Source organism: Capsicum annuum, chromosome 1, assembly GCF_002878395.1.
Source record: "Capsicum annuum cultivar UCD-10X-F1 chromosome 1, UCD10Xv1.1, whole genome shotgun sequence".
Classification (NCBI taxonomy): domain Eukaryota; kingdom Viridiplantae; phylum Streptophyta; class Magnoliopsida; order Solanales; family Solanaceae; genus Capsicum; species Capsicum annuum.
The window spans coordinates 8,719,270-8,743,393 of record NC_061111.1 but is presented as its reverse complement, the minus strand read 5'-3'; the positions used below and the strand labels follow the sequence as shown (position 1 = coordinate 8,743,393).

At 31.2% G+C, this 24,124-nt stretch overlaps 1 protein-coding gene and 1 pseudogene across 1 annotated transcript; one reads left to right on the top strand and one right to left on the bottom strand.

Annotated features, from left to right (window-relative positions):
* Positions 1-392: 392 nt before the first annotated feature.
* The window catches only part of LOC124897195, a 48,842-nt pseudogene continuing 25,110 nt past the window's right edge, over positions 393-24,124 (bottom strand).
* LOC107867317 (monocopper oxidase-like protein SKU5) lies at positions 17,969-22,357 on the top strand. Its single transcript, XM_016713492.2, has 9 exons — positions 17,969-18,520; positions 18,818-18,927; positions 19,004-19,274; positions 19,372-19,510; positions 19,980-20,346; positions 20,476-20,841; positions 20,941-21,019; positions 21,643-21,842; positions 21,923-22,357. The coding sequence occupies exons 1-9, from the start codon at positions 18,368-18,370 to the stop codon at positions 22,023-22,025; spliced, it is 1,788 nt and encodes a 595-aa protein (XP_016568978.2). The 5' UTR covers positions 17,969-18,367; the 3' UTR covers positions 22,026-22,357.

Below are 24,124 nucleotides of genomic sequence, written 5' to 3'. Positions count from 1 at the left end.
TCTGTCTTATACCCTGGGGCATCAAAACGGTATTCATATCTTCTAGAATAGTCCAAGTTCTTCGGAGGAGGATTTGGGATCCTTCTCTCAATTAGGTTTAGAACATTCATTTTCCTCAGCCTATGAAATAAACTGGTGTAAGATATTCCAATAGGAGTGAAATTATCTTTGCCCATGATATCCCTTTTGTAGTCTGCTTTAGGTCAAAAATTAGACCTAGGAGGGCCTCTTTGAATTTGTGGGACCGGTGGATGATTTTGGATGGCTGGTGCACGCCATTGCGGGTAAGAAGGAGCTCGAGCATATGATTGTGCATTGTAAATAGGATATTGGGGGGATGGAATGAAATATAATGGATTTCGTGCATATGGTTGACGCGCACCTCTCCAATTTCATCGTGGACTTGGTACGATAGTTGCTACATCCTCTTTTTTTTTCTTTTCTTTCCCCCAAAACTTCCTTCACCACTTTGAATTACCTGTGTTGTTGCTTTCAAAGCGGCCTGGCTGATGATCTTTCCTGATTTTATTCCATTCTCTACTATTTCTCTAACTTTAGTAACTTCAGCAAATGTGCTTCCAATTGTAGAAAGTAAGTGATGGAAATAATTAGGTTCTTGTGCATGCAGAAAGATATCAATTATTTCAGATTCCTTTATCGATGGTGTGACTCTTGAAGCCTGCTCTCTCCATCTGATAGCATATTTTTGGAAACTTTCAGTCATCTTTTTTCTCATGTTGATAAGCGTAGTGCGATCTGGCACTATCTCAATGTGACATTGAAATTGCTGAACAAAATCTCGAGCCATGTCATCCCATACGTGCCAATGAGAAATGTCTTGGTCAATGAACCATTCAGAAGCTGTCCCTGTAAGCCTTTCTCCAAATTAATCCATCAATAATTCTTCTTTTCCTCCTGCTCCCATTAATTGATTACAAAACTTTTTCAAATGAACTACAAGATTGTCGTGTCCTTTGTATTTGTCAAACTTTGGCATTTTGAATCCTATCGACAATGGACATTAGGAAACATACACAAATCCTTGTATGATATACTTTTTGGTCCACCTAATCCTTGCATATTTCTCATACTCTGCTCCAAGTTTCTAACTTTTCTAGCCATCTCTTCCCGTTCCTCATTCTTAGCAATCTTCTCAACCACGATAGGAATATCATGTTGATGAACATGATAATGTGGGTTTTGGGATTTGAAAGTCATTTCAGAAGGATACAACATATCATGACTTGGTTTTCCCATATTCTTTGGTACTGTCGGTTGAGTACCCGCAGTAGCTGGTGCTATAGAAGTAAAAAATGGGTTATTTGTGATAGAAGAATTTGGTGGGTGCATGGTAGAAGTACCAGCAACCCCAGACATATTAGCAAATGGGCCAAATCCTGGTGGGTAAAATGGATCACTAGTTTGAGCTGGGTCAGAATTTAGATAATTCAAAGTCGAAAGTCTAGGGATTGAAGAAGGCAGGGCTTGTCCCTTCAACCAAGCTTGGTATATTTTTTCCATCTGTTGTTTCAATGACTTTATTTCTTCCATTGATGCTACTTCCTATGAAATCAACTGATTTTGCTCTTCTTCACTGTCAGACCCTATACCTTCTCTGCGGGTCATTTTTCTTTTACCCTTGTATCTGGTATTATACGAATGTGATGCCAGTTTAAACCACAAACCAATCACCAATTACTTTATCTTTCTGTAACCAAGTAGCAAATAGGTGAGTGTTATATTCTTAACACATTATAATGCCAAGTTATATGTCATGCTTCTATATGCATTTTCCAACCTATCATGGAAGGCTTTGTGCTTCATCCCGGCTTTTCTAGGCGTGTATTTTTCAAAAGTTATGATCAAACCCTTTGGAGGGTTGCCTACGTATCATGCCAGGACATGAATCAGATCTTGCATAGTTCGGGAGGAATTTAACAAAATTGTTTTTTCTTTTTTTTTATTGAAGAAAATAAATAAAGTAAATGAAGTAAAACATATGTAATATATATAGAAATAAACATTCAACTTCATTACATTCTATAACATAGATACGACAAAATAACTGACCCAACTCCTAAAATAAAACCTACTAACTGGAAAAGACATAATATCTAAACAAGAAGTTTTAAAACTGAAAATGAAAACTATGACAAAGAAAATAACTATCCATTCAAGGAGACTTCGGCTTAATATGTCCTCCCAAACTCAAATATATATCCTCCAATGAAGTAGTGAGACGTTGTAAGAAAGCTGGTACTTATGCAATCGAAGGGAACTGAATGCCTTATCTTATTTATGGGCCTGTCGATCTCAAAAATCAACCATCTCTCTTGCACGCTGTTCACGAGCAGAAGCAACCTCCAACTGTTCTCACAATATTCCTCTTTCACGGATCCACTGAGATCTTGCTCGATCAAATTCTTCTTGCATGTTCTTTTCAACTTCTTGCAGTTGCTGTCGGCGAGATGCAGAAAGTTCTGCAACATGTGACCCTTTAGTGGTAGCCAGTTTGATTTGTCCCCGAAGTGCAACCTCAAATATCTACCGATTTAGCTTTCTCTTCAGCAAATTCCCTTTGTTGTTCGACTATTTTTTCCCTGGCATGCTCTAATTCCGCTCTCAAATCTTGGTTGGCCTCTTGATGTTCTCGCATGGCTCTCTCAATTCCTATCCTGATTGTAACTTCCTGATCTATAGGTCCCCTAACCGTTCTTTCTGGTCTGACTGGCGGACTCGACTGTTTTTCAAACTATTCACGGTAATCTTGGTTTACTTCTCCTTTCTCACACTCTATGACAATCGTTTCAATCCCTATGATACGAAAACCTTCCCAAATCTGCTGGGCCAATTCCTCCGAAAATGGGATCTCTGGTCTGACCTCAAATACAAACTCGGTCATATTTTCCATAATGGAAATTATTTGACGTCTTCCAAGATGACGTAAAACTCTCAATGGAACATACGATTGAACACCCCTAGTACCCATTAATAATAAGAATGGCTGAATGACATAATTGTGTATGACTTGCCTCTAAGGGAACCAAGGGAGATTTTAAGTGATTTAATCTGCTGTCAGAGAATGAAAAAGTTTATCCCAATCTCTAACTCCTTCTGAGCATTTATATTTCTCTAACCTCTCTTCGTAATCTTTGATGCGATTGAATCTTTCAGGATTAAATCTTTCATAAAAACCATAAAACTATGTTACTAAAAATTTTCTCCTTTAAAAATAAAATTTTTCTTTCAAAAATGATTCACTAAATGTGACGATAATTCAATCTCTTGCATTTTAATGTTGCCTAAAAGACGGTCAACACACAAATAGCCTTCCAAACAAATGTAAAGGAGCACGTAGGATGCACATGTTGGTCTTTATAAAGTAGGTTACCTGTCCTAGACAGAACCGACTCCTGTGTCGAGTCCCGCTAAGTCAAATGCATATGATGCAAATAAAACGACACCTAATAGGGATAACCAGATTCTAAGTTTTCAGTTCTTCTAAGTTTAAGCCTAATAGGGATAGGTGTCTAGACTGGCTTACCCGAGAGGACACTCAAGCTGGGGAGGGACAACTTGGTCGGTAGTAGGGCAACACCGCCTTCGTTGTTGATCCGAACCCAACCTAACATGTGTGACTATAATCCTTCACCAGGTGCCTTGATACTCCGGCTATCTCAAAAGGAAAGTAGGATGCATACGCTGCATTCCTTCTATCCTATTTCCGAGACTCAGAGGGGGTGCACAAGAGAAGACAGTATATAATACAATTCAATCAATATCAAAGCGGTAAATGAGCGACAAGTAGCACATAAGGCCAACAAACACAATATTAACAATAATTAAAGCAAGTATAAGTCAATATAAAAAGTTCGAATTCTTATTAGTCCCCAACAGAGTCGCCAGAGATGTCACACCCTTTTTTCGCTCGAGGTCTCAAGTCGAAGGGTTTTTCCAATTAAAGTGACAATTTTGAATAGGGATTAATTTATTTACAGAGTCGCCACTTGGAATTGAGTTATGGTGTTCCAAGTCACCTTTTTGAATCCCTAGTCAGAAGGAAATGACTCTTTGTTGGTCTGCAAAAACAGAAGACCGGGTAAGGAATTCTGTTGATCGAGGGGAAGGTGTGAGGCACCCCTCGAGTCCTGTGGTTCTAGCACGGTCGCTTTCATTGACTTATCCTTACTTAAATTATTTTGATAGATTATGTTTGGCCTAAGTTTGCTCATTTTTATTATCTAAAATTTGTTTAAAACTCTTGTATTAAATAAATCGATGAAAATTCATTTTAGAAAAATATTTTTCAAGGTGCATTATTGCATCCTTGTATTTTAAATGTCTCAGAAAATGCGTACGCCGCATTCTTTAGTTGAGACAAATATTTTAAACGTGCTTAAAATTTACCTAGTGTTAAAAATATTTATTCATTATTGCTAAACTCGTAACAGTTTTTATTTTATTCGAAATACTATTTAACTTTAACAAAAATTTTAAGCAACATTTAATCAAAACAGTAAATTTATTTAGCAAATAATTGTTAAGATCCATTAATAACAATGAAATAATATAATAAAAATAATAATATTAATAAAATAATATAAACACATAAACTAGCCCAATTATTACTAATTTTATTATATTATTCCCAAAACCATTGTTTTCAACTACAAGTCACCAATTTAAGGAATTACTAGTGCATTCACCTTTCTTTTACTCATGTCCCTTTATAAATTATTTTAAATATAAAAAAAAATGTTTACCCCAATTGAAATAAGATCTGAAATCTTTCTTTCTGAAAATACTAGTCTGCTACTTAGACATTTTACTAATTTAACAGCGGAATAAATATTTATAAACGAATATTGATCAGATCCTTCAACCAAGTTCTCTGTTATTTGCTGCTTTGGGGTCGCCGTTGGAGATGGCTGGTCGACGGCGATGACGCTGAACTTCGCCATAGGTGGCGTCGCCGGTGACGGATAAGGGGAAGGAAGAAAATGATGGTGGCGGTATGATAGTGTTTAATCGGTGCCGTCGTCTTTCGGCATCATTTCGCCACAACTGTGACAAACCAACAATTAGGGGTATTTTTCAGTGACGATTTCGATGAGTATTTCACTGAAAACACCCTCTCTTTCGATCCTCTTCTCTATTTTTTTTCTTTTCTCCTCTACTGATTTTCTAATTTTCTCCGACCTATCTCTGGTTTACTGTTTATGCGTGTGTGTGATGTTATTGTGAAATTTTGTGAGAGTATGTATGTGTGATCTGTGTTCAGAGAATTTTATGTGTGTGGTTTGTTGTAAATAGAAACTGAAGAACGGTGATATAGTTCATGTGTGAATTAGTGAATTATTAGGTAAACATTTTTTTTACACTGTTTTCACATGTACAGATTTATCGCATATTATTAATTTTATTTTCATGATTTACATATATAATTAAGACGGATACTAATTGAATAATCACATAAATAAATAGGAAATTACAACAAACTCACATATTAAACAATACACGAAAATTATTTAAACAACTTCATTTATATTTTGATTTCTAATAAAGTACAAGATTGAATAAAAACCTATTGATGATTTAAAACAGAAATTTGAATGCTGCTACTGAAAATTCGAACGGAACTCCAACTTTCTTCTTTTCTCTCTTTCGCTTGATGTTTTTCTCCTGATGATTTTGAATGTTTCACTTATTCTCTCTTTTTACTCTGACTTTTTTTTTTTTGATACAGTCTCTAAGTAGATAGATTGTACGTAGAATCCTTTAAATACAGGTATTTGGGAGGGAGTAGATATCTTTTGGGGGGGGGGGGGGGGGGTGGTTATTATCTGATAGGGGGAAGGGGATTTTAAATTTAAAAACTAAAGCTCCTCCCCCTTTTTTTTTATATAGAAAATATAGAAAATAATAGTAATAGTAATAATAAATAAAATAAAATAAAATAAAAATGAATAAATAAAATTATAATAATAACAAATATAATAATTAATTAATTTTATATTTAACAAAATATAATAAAAATTTATAAATAGTCAAATATAAATAAAATAATATTAAAACTATTAATTTACTTATTAAAAATTTATAAAAAAATATTATTTTTAAATTTTTTTTATTATTTTAAAAATTAGAAGAAAAAGAAAAATAAATATAACAATAAAATAAAATAAAATATCTTAAAATTAAATTCATTTAATTATTTATTATTATTTTAAAAAAATTATTAATAATAAAAATAATAATCAAAATAATATATGATTAAATATAAATATAAATATTTAATATCAATAAACAAATTAAAATTTAGGGAGGATAAAAAAATCACGTGTCTACAATCACTACTATTATTGTGGCTAATTTAGATTATGTGCTTTTTTTTTGTTTCCCATTCAATATTCGGTGCCCACATTGGAGCCCCGACTAATCCAGATCGCGTGTTGCAGGGTCCATTTAGGTGACAACGCTTCCAACAGAGTTTTCTCCATATCTAGGGTCGAACCCTCGACCTCTTGTTAAGGATGGAGCAGCCCCATCCACTGCACCACAACCCATGTTGATAGATTATGTGCTTTACGCGTGTATATAATGTCAATAATAATAAATATATATATAAAATAACTGTGCATGAATGAACTACAACCGTGTATGAATGGACTTCTGCCTGTTTATGTGATCTTTATCTATGCGGTATTTTTTTTATTACGTGGAATAATATTTTTCACATCCGACGTATATTTATTTGTAACATGTGTCAAGTCAGCATTTTATGTCTCATTCGAATAAATTTGTATATAATTATGTGTTCAGTTGAAATAAAATAAAGTTAAGTGTCTAAACAAGAATTTTGAACATGTTTAAGGGCTGAATATTTGTTTAGCCAACATATATATAATAACCTCATTAAATTCTGGTATTGACTAAATGGCCCTGCTTCAATAGGGATTCAATGGACTTTAGTTTATTGTCAGCAAGTAGTATCATTTCTATTTATTTTATGCAAAATTTTCGCTTTGCATATTATTTACTCGTATAGACTAAGTAAAAAGATTTGGGCGAGCACTTTTGTCAACGTGCATTCAACCCTCACATAATTTGGTAGCTGATTAGAAGTTAAGCTATTCATGTATTAAATTGTGTATGAAATAATGTATATATTTTTTGTTAACCCTCTCCAAATTGTGGAATTTGTCTAAGCTTGTTATGCTATTGAAATCAACACACCTAATATAATATTTGGTTTGCAATTTAAAAATCGAACAATCACTCATACATATATAAGTTACGCACGAGATAATCTATGTATTATGTACGATGAAGTATAAACTAATCAATATATAAATAACTAAATTATGCATTATTATTATTTAGACAACTCTAACGAGCAATCGAACGAGCATTAATGTATATCCTTTGCAAGTAACCTAAGTTCATTTTGAGACCTTCAAGTTTTCAATTGGCCAATCCAAATTAAAAACTATACAAATGCCACCTCGAATCATTCCAAAAGAAAGGAAAAATAGTACATAAGCATCTATATCACCAGATAGAGCTTGTATTATAGTACTCTTTTCTGTAATGTCTCGAAATCATTGTCCTATCTTTTTGAATTGTTATAATAATATGAGAAAAGTCATAAAAAAATTCGGGCCGTTAAATTTACTTTATCACTTAAATTAAACTTTTATTTATTTACCCCCTTAATATCTTTAAAGTATATTATTTTCACCCCTCAAAACTGAATACAACTCTCACAATGGAGAGTGTGTTACACTCGCCCACATTAGCGCCACTTCATTGCCACGTCGGAGTCACGCCATTGCCACGTAAGAAATTACTATTTTTCTAAAAAAATTAATCCCCCACGCATGATTTTTATATATATATTTCTCTCTCTCTCTATATATATATATATTATACTATTTTATTTATATAAATATATAAAAAAAGACACCCCCACCTCTATTTTCTTTCTTCTTCACACACCCCTACCCCCACCCCTCCTCTCTTTACGTTTCTCCTCTTCCAGCCTTTACCTCCACCCCCTACCCTACAAATGCAGCCCCCCCTCCTCCTCTTCCAGCGCCCCACGCCCCAACATATTTCTTCTTCAATCCCCACACCTGAAATAATCCCCCATTGGAGTCAAATATGAACAAAATGTTCAGAAACACCACTTGTTCGACGAAATGCCTCAACTAAATCTGAATTTAATCCAGCACCGATTCAACAAAATGCCACAATGAGCATCAACTCAATCAATAATGGCATCAACTTCATTTCAACAACAGAATTCTCCAACTCAAAATGGCCAAATTGAATTCATCGAATTTGGTGAGATTGAATTCTTTAATTATACGAAATCGAATTCTTCAATTGAATTCTCCAATTGAATTCTTCATCGAATTTGATGAATTTCCAATAAGCACAAGACGTGAGAACTGAGAAAAAATAATAATCAATTGACGATGACCTTGTTCGATAGAAAAATATCAATCGAATTTTCAATTAATGAAAATCAATATAACTACAATTTTCGATCGGAATTTTTGAACAATATTAAAATAAAAAATGGTGATACGGAGTTGAGAAACATTGAAGTAATAGAGATAAAGTAAAGGATTTGAAGTAATGGAGAAACGGGTGGTGGGGTATGAAGCAGATGAAGAAATGGGTAGGGGTGGGGGTTACAAAGAAGATGAAGAAATGAGGGTGGAGGTGGAGGTATGAAGAAGATGAAGAAGAACTTGGGGTGGGGAGGGGGTGATGGGAACGGGGCGGGTAAGAAGAAGAAGATGAAGTTGGTTCTTCATTTTTTTTTGTAATTTATATATATATATATATATATAATAAAGTAGGCCCTTTTAAAAAAAAAATTCACTCATTTTTTTTTGCCATGTCAGCCGTAGAGGATGAAATTAATTCACTTAAAAGTTATTAAAGAGGGTAAATAATTGCCCGATTAGTTTAGGGTGTCTAAAGTAAGTTTTGACAAGAAGTTCGGGGGAAGGTGATGTCTTTTCTCTAATAATATTGGTAGTTGATAATATTTAAAAAAAAAAAAAATTGATGTCTAAGCGTATATCAAATGACACTATAGTTTATCAAACTCAATTTTTTTGGATAAATTACTTAAAATTAGAAATTTTACTTTCTATTATTACACAATATCTCAAAATTAATTATAAATATTTTATTTTTACAATTTCTCTCTCAACAATTCATATACATAACTCTATCAATTCCCATTTATAAGCTTTTTTTTGCCTTAGAAAATGCCTACAATCAAGGAGCCACATTCAAGAGATTACCAAATTTAAATTTACAATCATGTTTGGATCAAACTATTTATCGTGGAGCAAACTAGCCGAATCCACCACAACCAAACACTCCTCTTATTAACTGTTTAACAAAGAAATAGTAAAAAGTGATTATTAAGAATGAAAAAAAAAATAGAAAAAAAAAACGAAGAAACAAAGTAAATGGAATATAAATTCATTTATGAACGTGGAAATTGATTTGGTATTTCAAAATTTTGAAATTGAAAAGCTGATACTGAATTTAAGAAATTCATTATTCACAATTTCATGAATATAAAATTAATTGTGTTATGTATTTAAGACAGATTCTTTATTTTCTTAATTATAGTTAAATCAGTTAGTTTATATACATAAGTAGTAATTTATATTGACATTAAGTTATGTATATGAATAATTAAAATTCGGAATATAGGAAAGTTAAATAAGAAAATTTGGAGAGGGGATAATTAAGGAACAAACTAGTGGGATTTATGTTATTTACCCGTAATGGAAAGTACATATTTATTGACGTCAAATTAAAAAGAGTTAATGACTGAAAACACACTTTAAAGATCTCAACTTTTCATGTTTCATAACTAAATCATCACGTGTGTAAGTTTCGTACATGGACTATCACCAATTGTATAGCAAAATACGCCTAAATTATTAGTTGTTCACTTTTCCTACTTGTAATTAGTTCAAGTATGAAACTCAAAGAATTACAGTAAAAATTATATATATTTTGCTAAATAGTTGGTGATAATTCAAGTAGAAAACTTACACCTGATATGATATAATTCATGTATGAAACTCAAAAAAAATAATACTCATATGTGTTTTTCACGTTTCACTCAAAGTTTGGCTCTTAATATACCTAAATTTAAATTCATGGCAAATTTTGCTCCAACTTCTGAAAATTTATTAAGAAATGTTAGTTGGTAATTCCTTCACGTATAACCTAAAACAAAATAGACCGGCACAATTGAGCAACCTTCACATCACGATAAAATTACGTAATTAGCCATTAGTTTAAAATTATTTTATCTATTTAGAGACTTGTTTATTGAGTAATCAATCACTTCTACTTTTTCCTTGTCTGTGTTTTTTTAACTAAATGTCATCAACTTTACTAATTTTCTGCGGCTAGGCAAAATTAATTTCCTAAGACTAGTCAATTACCTAGGAAAAAGATAATCACTTTAACAAGTTTATAATCCTAGTTTTCAGTAAAAGTCAAGTTGGCTTATGTGTCATTAGATCAACCAATTAATTAATTAATCATTTCTTATACGTTCAAGTTACAATAACCTCCTTTTTTTTTTTATAAATAATTTAATGGAGCACAACATTGTATTGTCATTGTGTCAGATAAATCTAGTCTTTAAATCATAATTTTAGGTAAAAAGCAAAAGAACTTTCCAAATAAGAAAGAAATCATTTCGTGGGAGGTATATATGGTCTAATTAACTTTTATTTTAAGCAAAAGATCACATGGGATGACTAAGAGCTGATGATTATTAACATTGTGATGGAAAGATAACGTCCCATCATTTTTTATCAGAAAATAAAATTTTGAATATGTTGGAGTCCCATCGGTGGATTAAAGGACCTTTGATCTCCTTATATTGTCTTAGGCAATCCTCGTCATATGAGCTAGCTTTTGAGGTTGAGTTAGATTCAAGGTTCATTTCTTTATCATGATATCAAAGTCAGGCTCACTTAATTCATTGTTTTCAATACCATTGATAAATACATATAAATAAAGGAGAAGATAGAACAGCCGCAAATAGGACCAAGTAGGCAACTACTCCCTCCTTTTCATTTTATTTGATTCCCTTGTTAAAAATAATTGTTCAATTTACTTATATAATTTATAAAATTGAGAAAAATTTATCATATTCTTTCAATATTATACCTATCATTTAATGAATATATAAAATACTAATTGTCAAATTTAAATTTTCAAAGTATAATTAATTTATATAATATTTTAAATTTAACAAAGTATAATTAATTTATTAATTATACTTTGTTAAATTTATAATATAAAATTTATATAATATATAAAAATTGATTTAAATTTTTTTGAAGTTTTATTAATAAAATTTATTTAAATATAAAAATAATATAATTTTTTTATAATTTTTCTTTTGAATAAATCCTAACTAAAAAGTGGCGTGTCAATATAAATCAAGTAAAACGAACCAGAGGGAGTACATAGTCATTGATGGGTGAATCCACCGAAAAAAGTCCCCACACGGTGCTGGGCTGCTGGCAATCATGTGGAGCTTCCGGTTTCCCTGTTCTTTTTATTTATTTTGATGACTTTTTTGTTTTCTTTCTAAAATAATTTTGTTATTCAAAATTAAAGTTTATTAATTTGACTAATTCAAATTTACGGATGAAATGTTCCTATAATTGTGTTTAGGATCTTATATTTAAAATTGATTCGTGATTAAAAAAATCATTAAATTTAACTGTTTTAGAATTAAACTTCAGACAATATTCAATTCTAAAGTTAGGATGAATATGCATACATGCAAACGACTAAATTTCAAAAAGTTTAGCTTTGGGACATTTTTATACTAAAATGCAAACGTGAAATTTCGAATTTCAGATAAAAGGATCTTGTCATGTATTTATAATTAGGATGCTCCATACATAAAATAATAGTATTCTCTACAAGTTGTCTTTCATGTTGGTGTATATAATTTTTATTTGTACTATATTAATTCGCTTGATATATAAAATACTACCTAAATAGTTAAACGAATCCGGAAATTTGAAAGGTAAAAAAAGCTGTGCAGAATATTTAAATGGGGTTAACCATCTGGAAACGTTCGAATTGAACAAGGTATTAATAAAAATTAAAATAGAAAGAGTATACTTTACGATTGTTCTATAACTCTTGTTTTTAGTGAGATTTAGTAACGTTTGGTAATCAGGAGAAGTAATAGAGCACTAATTAATTAATTAAAGACACAATCTAATTTTTTTTTTAATATAGAGGAAAAAGGAAAAAGGTGTATTAGCTTATACTCCTAACAAAATAGTTAACCAGCAAGTGTGTTAATCAATTTGATACTAATGGAAAATACAAGAAGTTATGCTAATATTGAAGTTATAGCTTTAGTTTAAACTCTATATTTGTGTTAGAAAAAAATTAATATGCACAAATAATTTACTCAGAATTCGCAAAAAAAAATGTTATAACTTATAAGAAATTCGTGAATTAAAAATATTGACTTTGCCAAAGAATAAAGCATACGTGTCTATAGTTATAATTCTTACAACCGGCCTATAAGTAGATGCAACCAATTAAGAGCTGTTAATTATAGATCCATTTGGAATGAACAGCAGAATAAGTGTATATTTAGAAGAAGATTAATCATAAATGTAGCACTAATAAATAATAGGGTAGCTCTAGAAGGATCTATAATTATAATTATTATAAATGATGGAAAGGAAAAAAGAAAAGAATAATGTAGGAACCAAGGTTGTGGTTGAGCGGTAGTTACTTCTTCATTCTTGATCAGAAGTCTCGAATTTAAATCCCTGTATACAGAGTCGCATTTGTTAAGGAGCATTTCATCCGTAAGACTTTTCAATATGAATTTGAATTTAATCGAGTTTCAACACGAATATCAGATATTCGATGAAAATAAATAAAAAAATAAAAAAAATAATGGATGTTGGTGGAGGACAAAATTTGGTTCTCAATTTGAAAGGAGTACGCGTGTGGGTAGTTCTGTATGCTACTATATGCCTCACTCTGAACTGTCCATTGGCTGTCGTGCCCACCCCTAACCCCCACCTCCTCTCAATATATATATATATATATATTTCTTTTTTTTTTTTTTGGTTTCTCAAAAGTATCCCCACAGCCGACAATCGTGAGATTAATCCTTCGTTCCTCGGTTAGTGTATTTTGCGGTAGGAAACTGGCCACAAAGTTTGCTCCATTCGCCAGAGGCGGGGATCGAACCCCCGACTTCTTGCTTAAGGGACATAGCGTGAACCAATATGCCAACTCTAGTGGTTAAAATATAAAATATAATTTTTTTAAAAAATGTTTTTTGAAAAATTACTCAATAGGGTACAAAATTTTACAAATAGAATATGTTTGGGACATATAAATTTAGCTAATACCAAATAGATAGCGTATAAATCGTAAAACAAAAAACTTACGAGTACTTGATGTTAGTAAAAGATTGAAATTGATAGAAGCACGACCTAATCACTGCTCAGCAATGTTCCCCACAATATATCGAGTGAACCTCTTATACCACTGTCTAAATTCAGGTTGATGAGATTGAGACATTATCAATTCTTTGTAGCCAATGTTATGATTCAAAGTATTGCTGCCGTTGTGTCGTGATTGTCAAAAGGAACACAGAAGGCCTTAAAGTATTGTTTCATGTCCCAGAGGTCTTCGAGGCTTGATATTTTGGATCCCGTTGAATGATTGTGATTTTAGAACTCAAGTCTTGTACCTTCAGGTGGACATTCGATTCACAAACCTAAAACGTATCTCCACAACAAGTTTCTTAATTTGACCCGATCCATCATGATTAGGACATTGTCTTTCTAAATCATGTACTATAAGTATAAAATAGGATCGACAGTAAAAACTATACTTACCCTAATAGTTCTTAGAACACTTTTTATGATAGGACTTTTATTTCCATTAGGAAATCTACTACGTTATATATACTACGTTATTATACAAAAGACAAAAGTGATGGTATTATTAAGGAAAATCTCATTATGCATGCTTGAATAATTTGGATGCTACATCCATATTAATATAAATTGTGGGTTCTGCTTAATGGTACCTTTAATCCGTATGATTTTTTGGCAGGGGTCCAATTTCTTTTCGTTTTGGTACAAACTTTAATCCATATTTCTTGCTCTTCTAAAGACAACTTTTGTAGTGCTTTAATATTTTTATTTACCAAAGGAAAAATCACATTATCGTTCACAAATGTTATGTTAACAAGCAAATTAAACTGAAACTAACGATCAAGCCAGATCTAAAAGGAATCAAAGTACGTAAAAATAAATAAACATTCACACGATTTTTTTTTTTAAAAGTTAACATATAACATACATTACATTTTGTTTATTTTCAATGTAATATAACTTCTTCTTTTTTTCAGCGAAGAGATTTCAATTAATATTTCTTGAATCAAAGAGACTCCGCCATTCGCTGAAACTATTATAATGGTGCATTCCACGTATGAATCAAATAAGGTTATAAAATTCTTTCACTTTCTTCACATATATAGTTACACTACAATCATCTCTTATAATTATATTTTATTATAACGATTAAAACTTTTTAAACTATTTTTCTTATTACATGTTATATTATAGCAGCTGAAGACATTCAAATAAATGATTCATGAGTTATAGAAAAGAATTCATATCACCAACAAATTGAGAGTAGAACAAACGTCGGATTTAAAAATTGGCGTTAAAGAGAATAAATTGATTTATTATACTCATGAATACTAAATCAAGTATATTTTATATATTGACCACATTTCGAGTAACTCTTCAATGAGGAGTTCTATTTGAAGAATCTGAGGTCACGAGCTATCGAATCTTTTATTGGCATATGAATGTCTATATAGACCGATGAACTTACCGGTTTTGATCATTACAAAAGGGGGTCTGACTACCAAATCAAATATACGGGTATATTAGCACTATTTTGAGTAACTTCTCAATTTAGAGTTCCATCTAAAATGAGCAGAAATTACAATAACTATCGAATCTTCTATCAAACAGTATAGACAACAATATAGGTCTACAAACTTTTCAGCCTTGATTGTTATAAAGGACAATGCTTACCACATCAAAATTATTTATAATCAGATCGTTATAAAAAGATTTGAAAGTATAATATAACTAATTTATAAAAGACTCATCCCCATATTTTCCATTTTAGTAATTCCATTGCCTTGTGAAGGATTTTTCTAATTTTAATATTTTCCTCCTATAAATCTTATCTGTCATTGGCTCATTTCTGGTCTATCTCTCACACACACATTACCCGCAAAGACACGCATTCCTTTTCTTGATTACCCACTCTTTCCTTTCCTCAAATCCAAGCTCTCCATGCATCGCTCTTCTTAATGTGCACCCTAATAATTATGCTGTTTTTTATTTATTATATCTGTCTTCATAAATAGTCGAACAAATTTATTACATTTATTTTTCTATACTCAATATATATAGAGAGAGATTATACCTTGATTATATACTCTCATATTGATACATATAAACTATATTAATATTATACATAATTATATTCATATAAATAAATTGTATGTATTACTACTACTATTAATAAGTGTGAAGAAGCAGACAGTTGTTCGTCTACCTGCATGCTTCTTCACTTGGTTCAGTTACTTCGTATTTTTATTATATTATCTCTAATTAATTATTTTAAGCCATTTATATATAAAAAGAATTAATAATATTTAATAAAAAAATAAAATAGACATTTATAACATGTCTGTTTCAGCTGCTTCAATCGTAGTTTTATTATATGAGACTCATTTAAATTTTATTATATCACCCCTAATTAATTATTATAAGTCATCTAAACATTAAAAAATTAATAATATTTAATAAATAATAAAATAGACATAAATGATAAACTAATTCTTGATTTAAATTAATAGGACATCTTATATGAGACTCATTTTAATTTTTTTCAAAAGTATTTTTACTCCATGATTTTACTATATTACCCCTAATTAATTATTGTAAGTCATTTACATATAAGAAAATTAATAATATTGAATAAAAAAAGTAAAATAAACATTTATGACATGTCTTCTTCAACTGCTTCAACCGTAATTTTACTATATCACCCCTAACTAATTATTGTAAGTCATTTAGGTATTAAAAAAAATTAATAATAACTAATAAAAATAAAATTAACATAAAATGATAAATTAATTCTTGATATTTTAAATTAATATATGACATCTTATATGAGACTCATTTATATTTTTTCACAAATATTTTGTATAGTAATTTTGCTATATCACTTCTAATTAGGTATTATAAGTCATTTAGGACATATCCGCTTCGCTGCTTCAATCATAAAATTTGGTTGACTCTCGAAATTATTTCAGTGCCACTTAAATTGAAATAGAGAAAAAATTATTATAAATCATAATAATTAAAAATTTAAATTATTTTAAGAATATAATTGACTTCAATGCCACAAAAATTCGGATAAGGAGAGTAACATATATTATTAAAAATTACTTAAAAAATATCATAAATTATAATAGCTAACAATTTAAAATATCTAAAAAAAAAAATTAAAAATTTGATTGATTATCTAATTATATTTGTGTTACATAAATCCAGGGGTAGTTTTGGCATTTTATAGTTTGCATATTTTAATGTTTTAATTTAGTAATTCGTTGATCCAAATTATTTTTTCATTTTTTGAAAATTTTGTACTTTGTTTATTTTTATTTATTTATTTTATTTTGGTAAACTATTATATATATTTAAAAAATTATGCAAAAATAATAATAATTATAAGTCATAACTATTAACATCTTATAATATTTTAAAAACATATAGTAAAAAAATGATTGATTTTTGAAATTCCAATAGTGTCATATAAGTTGCGATAAAGCAAGTAACATAAATTATTTGAAATTACATTAAAAGATACCATAAATCACAACGATTAACAACTTAAAATATTTAAAAAATATATTAGTAAAAATTTGATTGACTCTCTAAATTCTAAAATTGGGATAAAGCGAGTAACATAAATTGTTTGATAATTATGTAAAAGTACTATAAATCACAATGATTAGCAACTTAAATTATTTAAAAATTTATATTAATAAAAATTTGATTGCCACTTTAAATACTATTTGTGCTATATAAATTGAGATAATGCAAATAACAGGGTCATGCTGGCATGAGCTAAAGTACCTAATATATTATATATTGATAGAGGAGATATCAATCATATGTGGTTATTTATTGTTTTTTTTTATTGTTCTACTATTTTGAAATTAACTATTATTTTTTTGATAGACTTTGTATTATTTTCTTGTTAGTTATTACTCTATTCGTTTTAAAAAGAATGATTTTTTTTTTTAATCCGTTTAAAAAAGAATGACTCTTTTCTTTTTTGGTAATACTTTAATTTCAACTTTCCACATGACATGTTTAGGACTACAAGATTAAATGACATTTTGGTACATTTGACACAATTTTAATTTAAGGCCACAAGATTTAAAAGTCTTATTTATTTTCTTAAATTTTGTGTTAAGCCAAAGTAAGTTGTTTTTTTTGAAACGGAGGAAGTATATATTTTTTGACTGTTTTTCTTTACATAAATTTGCTATATTTGTGTCGAGGTCTTTCAAAAACTTCTTTACCTCTTTAAGACAGTGGTAAAATAAACTTATATTTTATCATTCTTAAAGTTTATTTGTAAGAATACGTATATTATTATTATTATTATTATTATTGTTATATTATACATTTGAAGGAGCCTTGGAGTAACTGGTAAAGTTGAGGTTCAAATCTTAGAAACAGCCTCTGGCAGATAGCTTTAGTGCACCAGACTGTTCTTTTTTTATATTATATATTTGTGGAGTATTTTTAATTTAATACTGCTATGCTATAAGCCATTTGGACCGACAAAAAAGCTTTCAGCTAAGCTCCTCTAAATTCCAAGCTAGCACCACCATTGCTTTTCTTTATCTCTCACCTAGCTATTGACCAACAAGACCATACCCCATAAGAAAAGCAAATTGAACCGTTGTGCACTTTCCTATTGTACATTACATTACACTATTAATATGTAGAAAGAAACTACTACTACTTCTACTACTTGCACTTTCTTAGCTACTTTCTTTGTTTCTTGCTCTCTTTCTACTCATTTTTTTTCTTTGTTCTAGTCCTTATAATGTAACTGCGCAAAAAAAAAGTGAACATTTTCTTGAATCTTTATTGTAAAAAACACATTGAAAAGTATTGATATTTACTTACTTTGAGCTCCAATGGCTTCTTTTTCTTGTTCTATTTGGTGTTCCCAAATGACCCTTATCTGCATTTTCTTGTTTATGAGGTTAAGTTCTGCCGGAGATCCATTTAAGTTTTTGAACTTTGAGGTCTCTTACATTGATGCTTCACCACTTGGTGTCTCCCAACAGGTGTGTTTCTTTAGATCTCTTATTGTTTTGTACTTACGTTGTCCTTTCCTAGGTAGCAGACTAGCAGGGCAAGTGTTTAATGTTTTGTGTAGTATTTCTTGAACATTGGTTTCAGATCTATGGGATATTGTGATGTTAAAGTTTTCAACTTTAAGTTTAATGTTGACTTCGGTTATGATTTCTGTTTGTGGTAATATGATGATTCCATTGAGTTTGGGAAGCTTGGAATTGCTGTTTTTTGCTGTTGCCTGGATTTTAAGTTTCTTGAGTTACATTTAGCTTAATCTGTTTTTTCAGGTTATTGCTATCAATGGAAAGTTTCCTGGACCAACTCTGAATGTAACAACTAATGACAATGTTGTTGTTAATGTGAGGAACAAGTTAGATGAAGAACTACTCTTACATTGGTAAGATATTATATTTATGGGGGTTCTTGTTTTTTCCATTGTTGGTGCATTTGAGCTGATTTATGTGGTGATATAGGTCTGGGGTTCAGCAGAAAAAGACTTCTTGGCAAGATGGTTTACCAGGAACAAACTGTCCTATTCCTCCAAAGTGGAACTGGACTTACCAATTTCAGGTCAAGGACCAAATTGGAAGTTTCTTTTATTTCCCTTCACTCAATTTTCAGAGGGCATCAGGTGGTTTTGGTGGAATTACAATTAACAACAGGGATGAGATTCCAATCCCTTTTAATTTTCCAGATGGTGATATTACTATTATGATTGGTGATTGGTACACCAGAAATCACACGGTTAGTCTCTACGCGATGATACGATGAGTTTATGGTTTAAAGTTAAATTTGTGTAGTTTAGTGTGTAATGTGTACCTTTGGTTGTTGTTGGATGCAGTCTTTGAGGAGCACACTTCTTGCTGGGAAAGATCTGGGAAAACCAGATGGTGTTTTAATTAATGGGAAAGGTCCTTATAGATACAATGACACGATTGTGCCTGATGGCATCGACTATGAAACGATTACTGTCCATCCAGGTAAGCTACATTGTGCTAGAAGTGGATTAATTGTTTAAAAGGAGTAAGATTTATGTTGTCTTTAGACTCATTCATGTTACATAAATCTTATGAAAATTTCCATTATTGTTGTTTCGACATCTACAACAACAATAAACCCAGTGTATTCCCACAAAGTGGGATTGTTTAGACATCTATATGGCTTTTATCTGCTAAAAGAAAAATCCCTCTTTGATACTTCTGCGTTAAAACTTTCTCTAGAAACTTTAGAGTTTGATTTTACCTTCTTGCCGATGTTTATGCTTTTGTGATTCACTAGTATAACGAAGGAAGGAGGTTCACCGAGATAATGCATCATATATAGAACTTAGTTGATTATCTGGTACTCTTAAGTTGTCATTTAGGCTGCTACTTTGTCTTGTTAATTATCTCAAATGTGATACACTTCCCTTCTTGGTTGTTTTATAATGTTAGTATTATGATTCTGCAGGCAAAACCTATCGAATTCGTGTAAGCAATGTAGGAATATCAACCAGCTTAAATTTCAGAATTCAGAATCATAACTTACTTTTGGCAGAAGCAGAGGGATCATACACTGTGCAGCAAAATTATACTAGCTTAGACATACACGTTGGACAATCATACTCATTTTTGGTAACCATGGATCAGAATGCAAGTTCTGATTACTATATTGTGGCAAGTGCCAGATTTGTGAATCAATCACAATGGCAAAGAGTCACCGGTGTAGGTATTTTGACATACACAAACTCAAAAGGGAAGGCACATGGCCCTCTACCCGCACCACCACAAGATGAATTCGACAAAACTTACTCTATGAACCAGGCTAGATCTATCAGGTTTGTTTTCTTTCCTCAATACTCTTATCAAATTGTATCAGAAAGCTTTAATTAGTTGGGAGCTAATTTAACAGGGTTGCAAAACTTTTCTGCCACTTACCATTTGCTGTTATGGTGTATGCTATGTAGGTGGAATGTAACTGCCAGTGGAGCTCGCCCAAATCCGCAAGGTTCTTTCCGATATGGCTCTATTAATGTGACAGAGATATACGTGATCCAAAATAAGCCGCCAACAACAGTAGATGGAAAAAGGAGAACAACACTTAACGGGGTTTCATTTGTTAATCCTAAAACACCAATCAGACTTGCTGACCAGTACAAATTGAAGGGCGTATATAAGCTAGATTTTCCTACAGCACCACTAACTGGACCTCCTAAGATGGAAACCTCTGTTATCAATGGTACCTTCAGGGGATTTATGGAAGTAATATTTCAGAACAATGATACCAAAGTGCACACATACCATATGAGTGGATATGCATTTTTTGTGGTCGGGTATGATCTGGCCTCCTCTCAATGTGTCCATTATATTCAAACCTGAAACTGATGAACCTATTTCTCTAAAACTGACTTTTCAATAATGCAAACTTGCAGGATGGATTATGGCGTGTGGTCAAATAATAGTAGGGGTACTTACAACAAATGGGATGGAATAGCTCGTACCACAACACAGGTAATCATTTTTTATATCTTGAGAATTTCTCAAGATTCGTGGCTAGTAGTACAGGCTTACAATCCCTTATTGGATATCTGTTTACAACCATGATATTGCTCCTAACCAGGCCAGTTTGGACTCCCCTCTTTTCCTTTTTGTGCCAATGAAGTAATGAGTGGTGTATTAGAACGATGAAATAAGGTTGATAGTAAGTACATGAAGTATGTTTTCTCAAAAGGAAAAGGTACGACATTGTGTTGAATTATGGATGTATGTCTTCCTTGGCCAAACTCACTATATTTTCGTTGCTGTTTCAATGGAACTGCTTACAACTCGATGAGTTCAATTCTTTTCTTACTCGTTTGCCTTACATAATATCACTGCTTGTCTTATACAAGAACTCAAACTCAGTTTGTGTGGTAATTGAGGTGTAAACTTTTGAACGTACTAAGCTTCTTCAACATGTTTGTGGTTGCCTGTAACATCATTGTCCTTCCGTTAGCATCAAGCATCAACAGGCACATCTAGTATTACTCCACAGGCTATGCCATTTAAACGTCCTACAATTTGTTCTTGGCTTTAGTGCATAATTTTCATTTCATATCTACAGTTGTATCAACTTTGCTATGCTGCTCTCGCAGGTCTTCCCCGGGGCATGGACAGCAATCTTGGTATCCCTTGACAACGTTGGAATTTGGAACCTGAGGACAGAAAACCTCGACTCGTGGTATCTAGGCCAAGAAACATACATCAAGGTTGTTAATCCCGAGCCCACTAACAAGACAGAGTTGCCAATTCCAGACAATGCACTCTTCTGTGGCCAACTTAACAAACTACAAAAGTAAGTAAACAACAACTATCTTCACACCTAAGAAGTGTTTCAACACTTGTAATTGTCTAACATACTTCATTAATCTACAGGCCACAAGATATATCATATGCAACATCCATTAAAGGCAACGCGTCGAAATTCAGTTACATGCTGCTGCTGCTGGTATCAACAATATTTGCTGTGTTCCAGTAAGGAACATTTTGCAGCAGATGGTTGTTTGTTTAATTAAAATGCGGGAGCCAGGCTTTGTGAGGTGTCTCTTATTTAATTTGTAAGAATTAAGATGTAGGTGTCTTAGTTGTAGTTTATTTATGTTGATAATCAAGAAGGCCGTTATTATTATTATTAATTGTTTTTTTGACTTGTAATTTTCATTATTATTATTTTCCGGATGTATCAAAATGCTCCCCCGGATGGATGGTTGTTTAATTTATTGGGATTTCACACGTTCTTTTTAATTGCTTATAATCTATGTAAGGCTACTATTCATTTATATTATTACCTTGTTTCGATTTATTTGTTTACTTTCTTATTTATTCCATTTTTTAAAAGAATGACTTTTTCTTTTCTTTAATTTCAATATTTTACGTGACAGGTTTAAAATCATAAGATTAAAACACATTTTATGCAACTTTAGTTTATAAGACCATGATAAGATTCAAAAGTCTTTACTTTTTTATATTTTATGTCAAGTCAAAATTAGACAAACAAATTGAAATGAAGGTTTGACATTCCCACTGCATAAAAATGACTTAGAGGTTCAATATACAAACCAAAATGCCTTTCTTTTTTGTTTAAGGATGATTTATCCAACAACATCCCAATTTTTAGACATGATAGAATGTACGCTAACCTTACCTTTATCCCGTAGATTTATATTTGGCTTCAAGAGTAAACATTAGTGGAGAGGCATTTTTGAGCTGATTGGCTATCGATAAAAGACCATTTTTTGAGTTGCTCGATTAAAGGATGTTCTTGTGCCAAAAAATGAAACGAAGAACAATTGGCCCTTTTCCTATTTTTTTTTTTGAAAAAAAGGATTTGGCACTTATTAATCTATATACAATGCAAGGTTGCATTCAACAGATTTTGCCAATTATATTTTTCTAGAATATTACTATTTCACCAGAACTCACTCGAAATGAAGTTTGAACATTAGCCAAATTACTTTCACATGAAAAGGAACACGAGAAAGAAAACAAGCCAAATACTTCACAAATTTTGTCTTGACACTAACATTTAACAAAAAAGTTTGGATTTTCTGTGGAAATTAAATCTGGTAGCATAAGTGGTCCAAAATTCAGAATATTTGATTTCAAAGTACCAGCCTGGATTTATTTGTACCGCCACGAATCAAAATCCAATTTGATTTGATTCCTTGCAAATAATCTACATGACCTTTCTTGTTATTTTCATCCTATCCCTGCTGATGATTAATTTGGGTTTAGGGGTAATTTTTAGGAAAATTTACGTAAATATACTCTTCAGACATCTAGCTTACCAACATAGATCAAATATTACTATCACTATATTTTGGTCATATATGTAGCGTATATGGATGTGTGATATATGTATATTATTAATATAAAGTATATATATTACGTATACACTATGTATATATTTTGTAAACTAGTTCTCTGGTCTTTGACTTTTTTTTTTTACTCACATTACTCATGGGAAAAAGTCTTTTTTATTTCCCACTTCAGATTTAATATTCATAATAGCTTCGATTAACTCATATTCGTGCTGCATAAGGCTAGTTAAAAGGAAAAACATGCCTACAACTATTAGAATTGCTTTTTTTTTTAATACCAAGATCCCAACTTCTCCAATTGAGGATTTAAGAAATTTTGTTCAATCTCACCACAATATCAATAGCGTAAAAAAAGAGTTAATTATCCTTGTGGTTTAAATGCAAATTTAGCCATTGAATTTTTGTTTCCTCCAGCCAGCATTTGTATTTTCAACTTCATCCAAAACCCAAAAAATAAAAAATAAAAAATTATTGTTTCTTTGTCTAGGAGGAGTCAAACTTGAGGCCAAAACCATCACATGAATTCACGTGAGTTGCCTAGGTTGTCATAACTCATAAATGAAACACAGCAAAGGACTTGTCCTAAAATAAAAGAACAATACTTTTGTACTTCCAATAAGAAATGAAGGGAGTAGTATTTAATTTTAATTGAAAATGATTTATTTAAATCATCTTTTTCTTTTATAAATATTTTATTAACTTAGTTAACACTCGACTAATTGGAGCAACAAGGGTAAAATTAGAAAAAAAGGTACTA

Coding starts and splice junctions, on each gene's coding strand:
- LOC107867317 (XM_016713492.2), top strand. CDS start 18,368: ATGGCTTCTTTTTCTTGTTCTATTTGGTGTTCCCAAATGACCCTTATC. Junction 19,275..19,371: donor GGTACACCAGAAATCACACG/GTTAGTCTCTAC, acceptor TGTTGGATGCAG/TCTTTGAGGAGCACACTTCT. Junction 21,843..21,922: donor CAACTTAACAAACTACAAAA/GTAAGTAAACAA, acceptor ATTAATCTACAG/GCCACAAGATATATCATATG.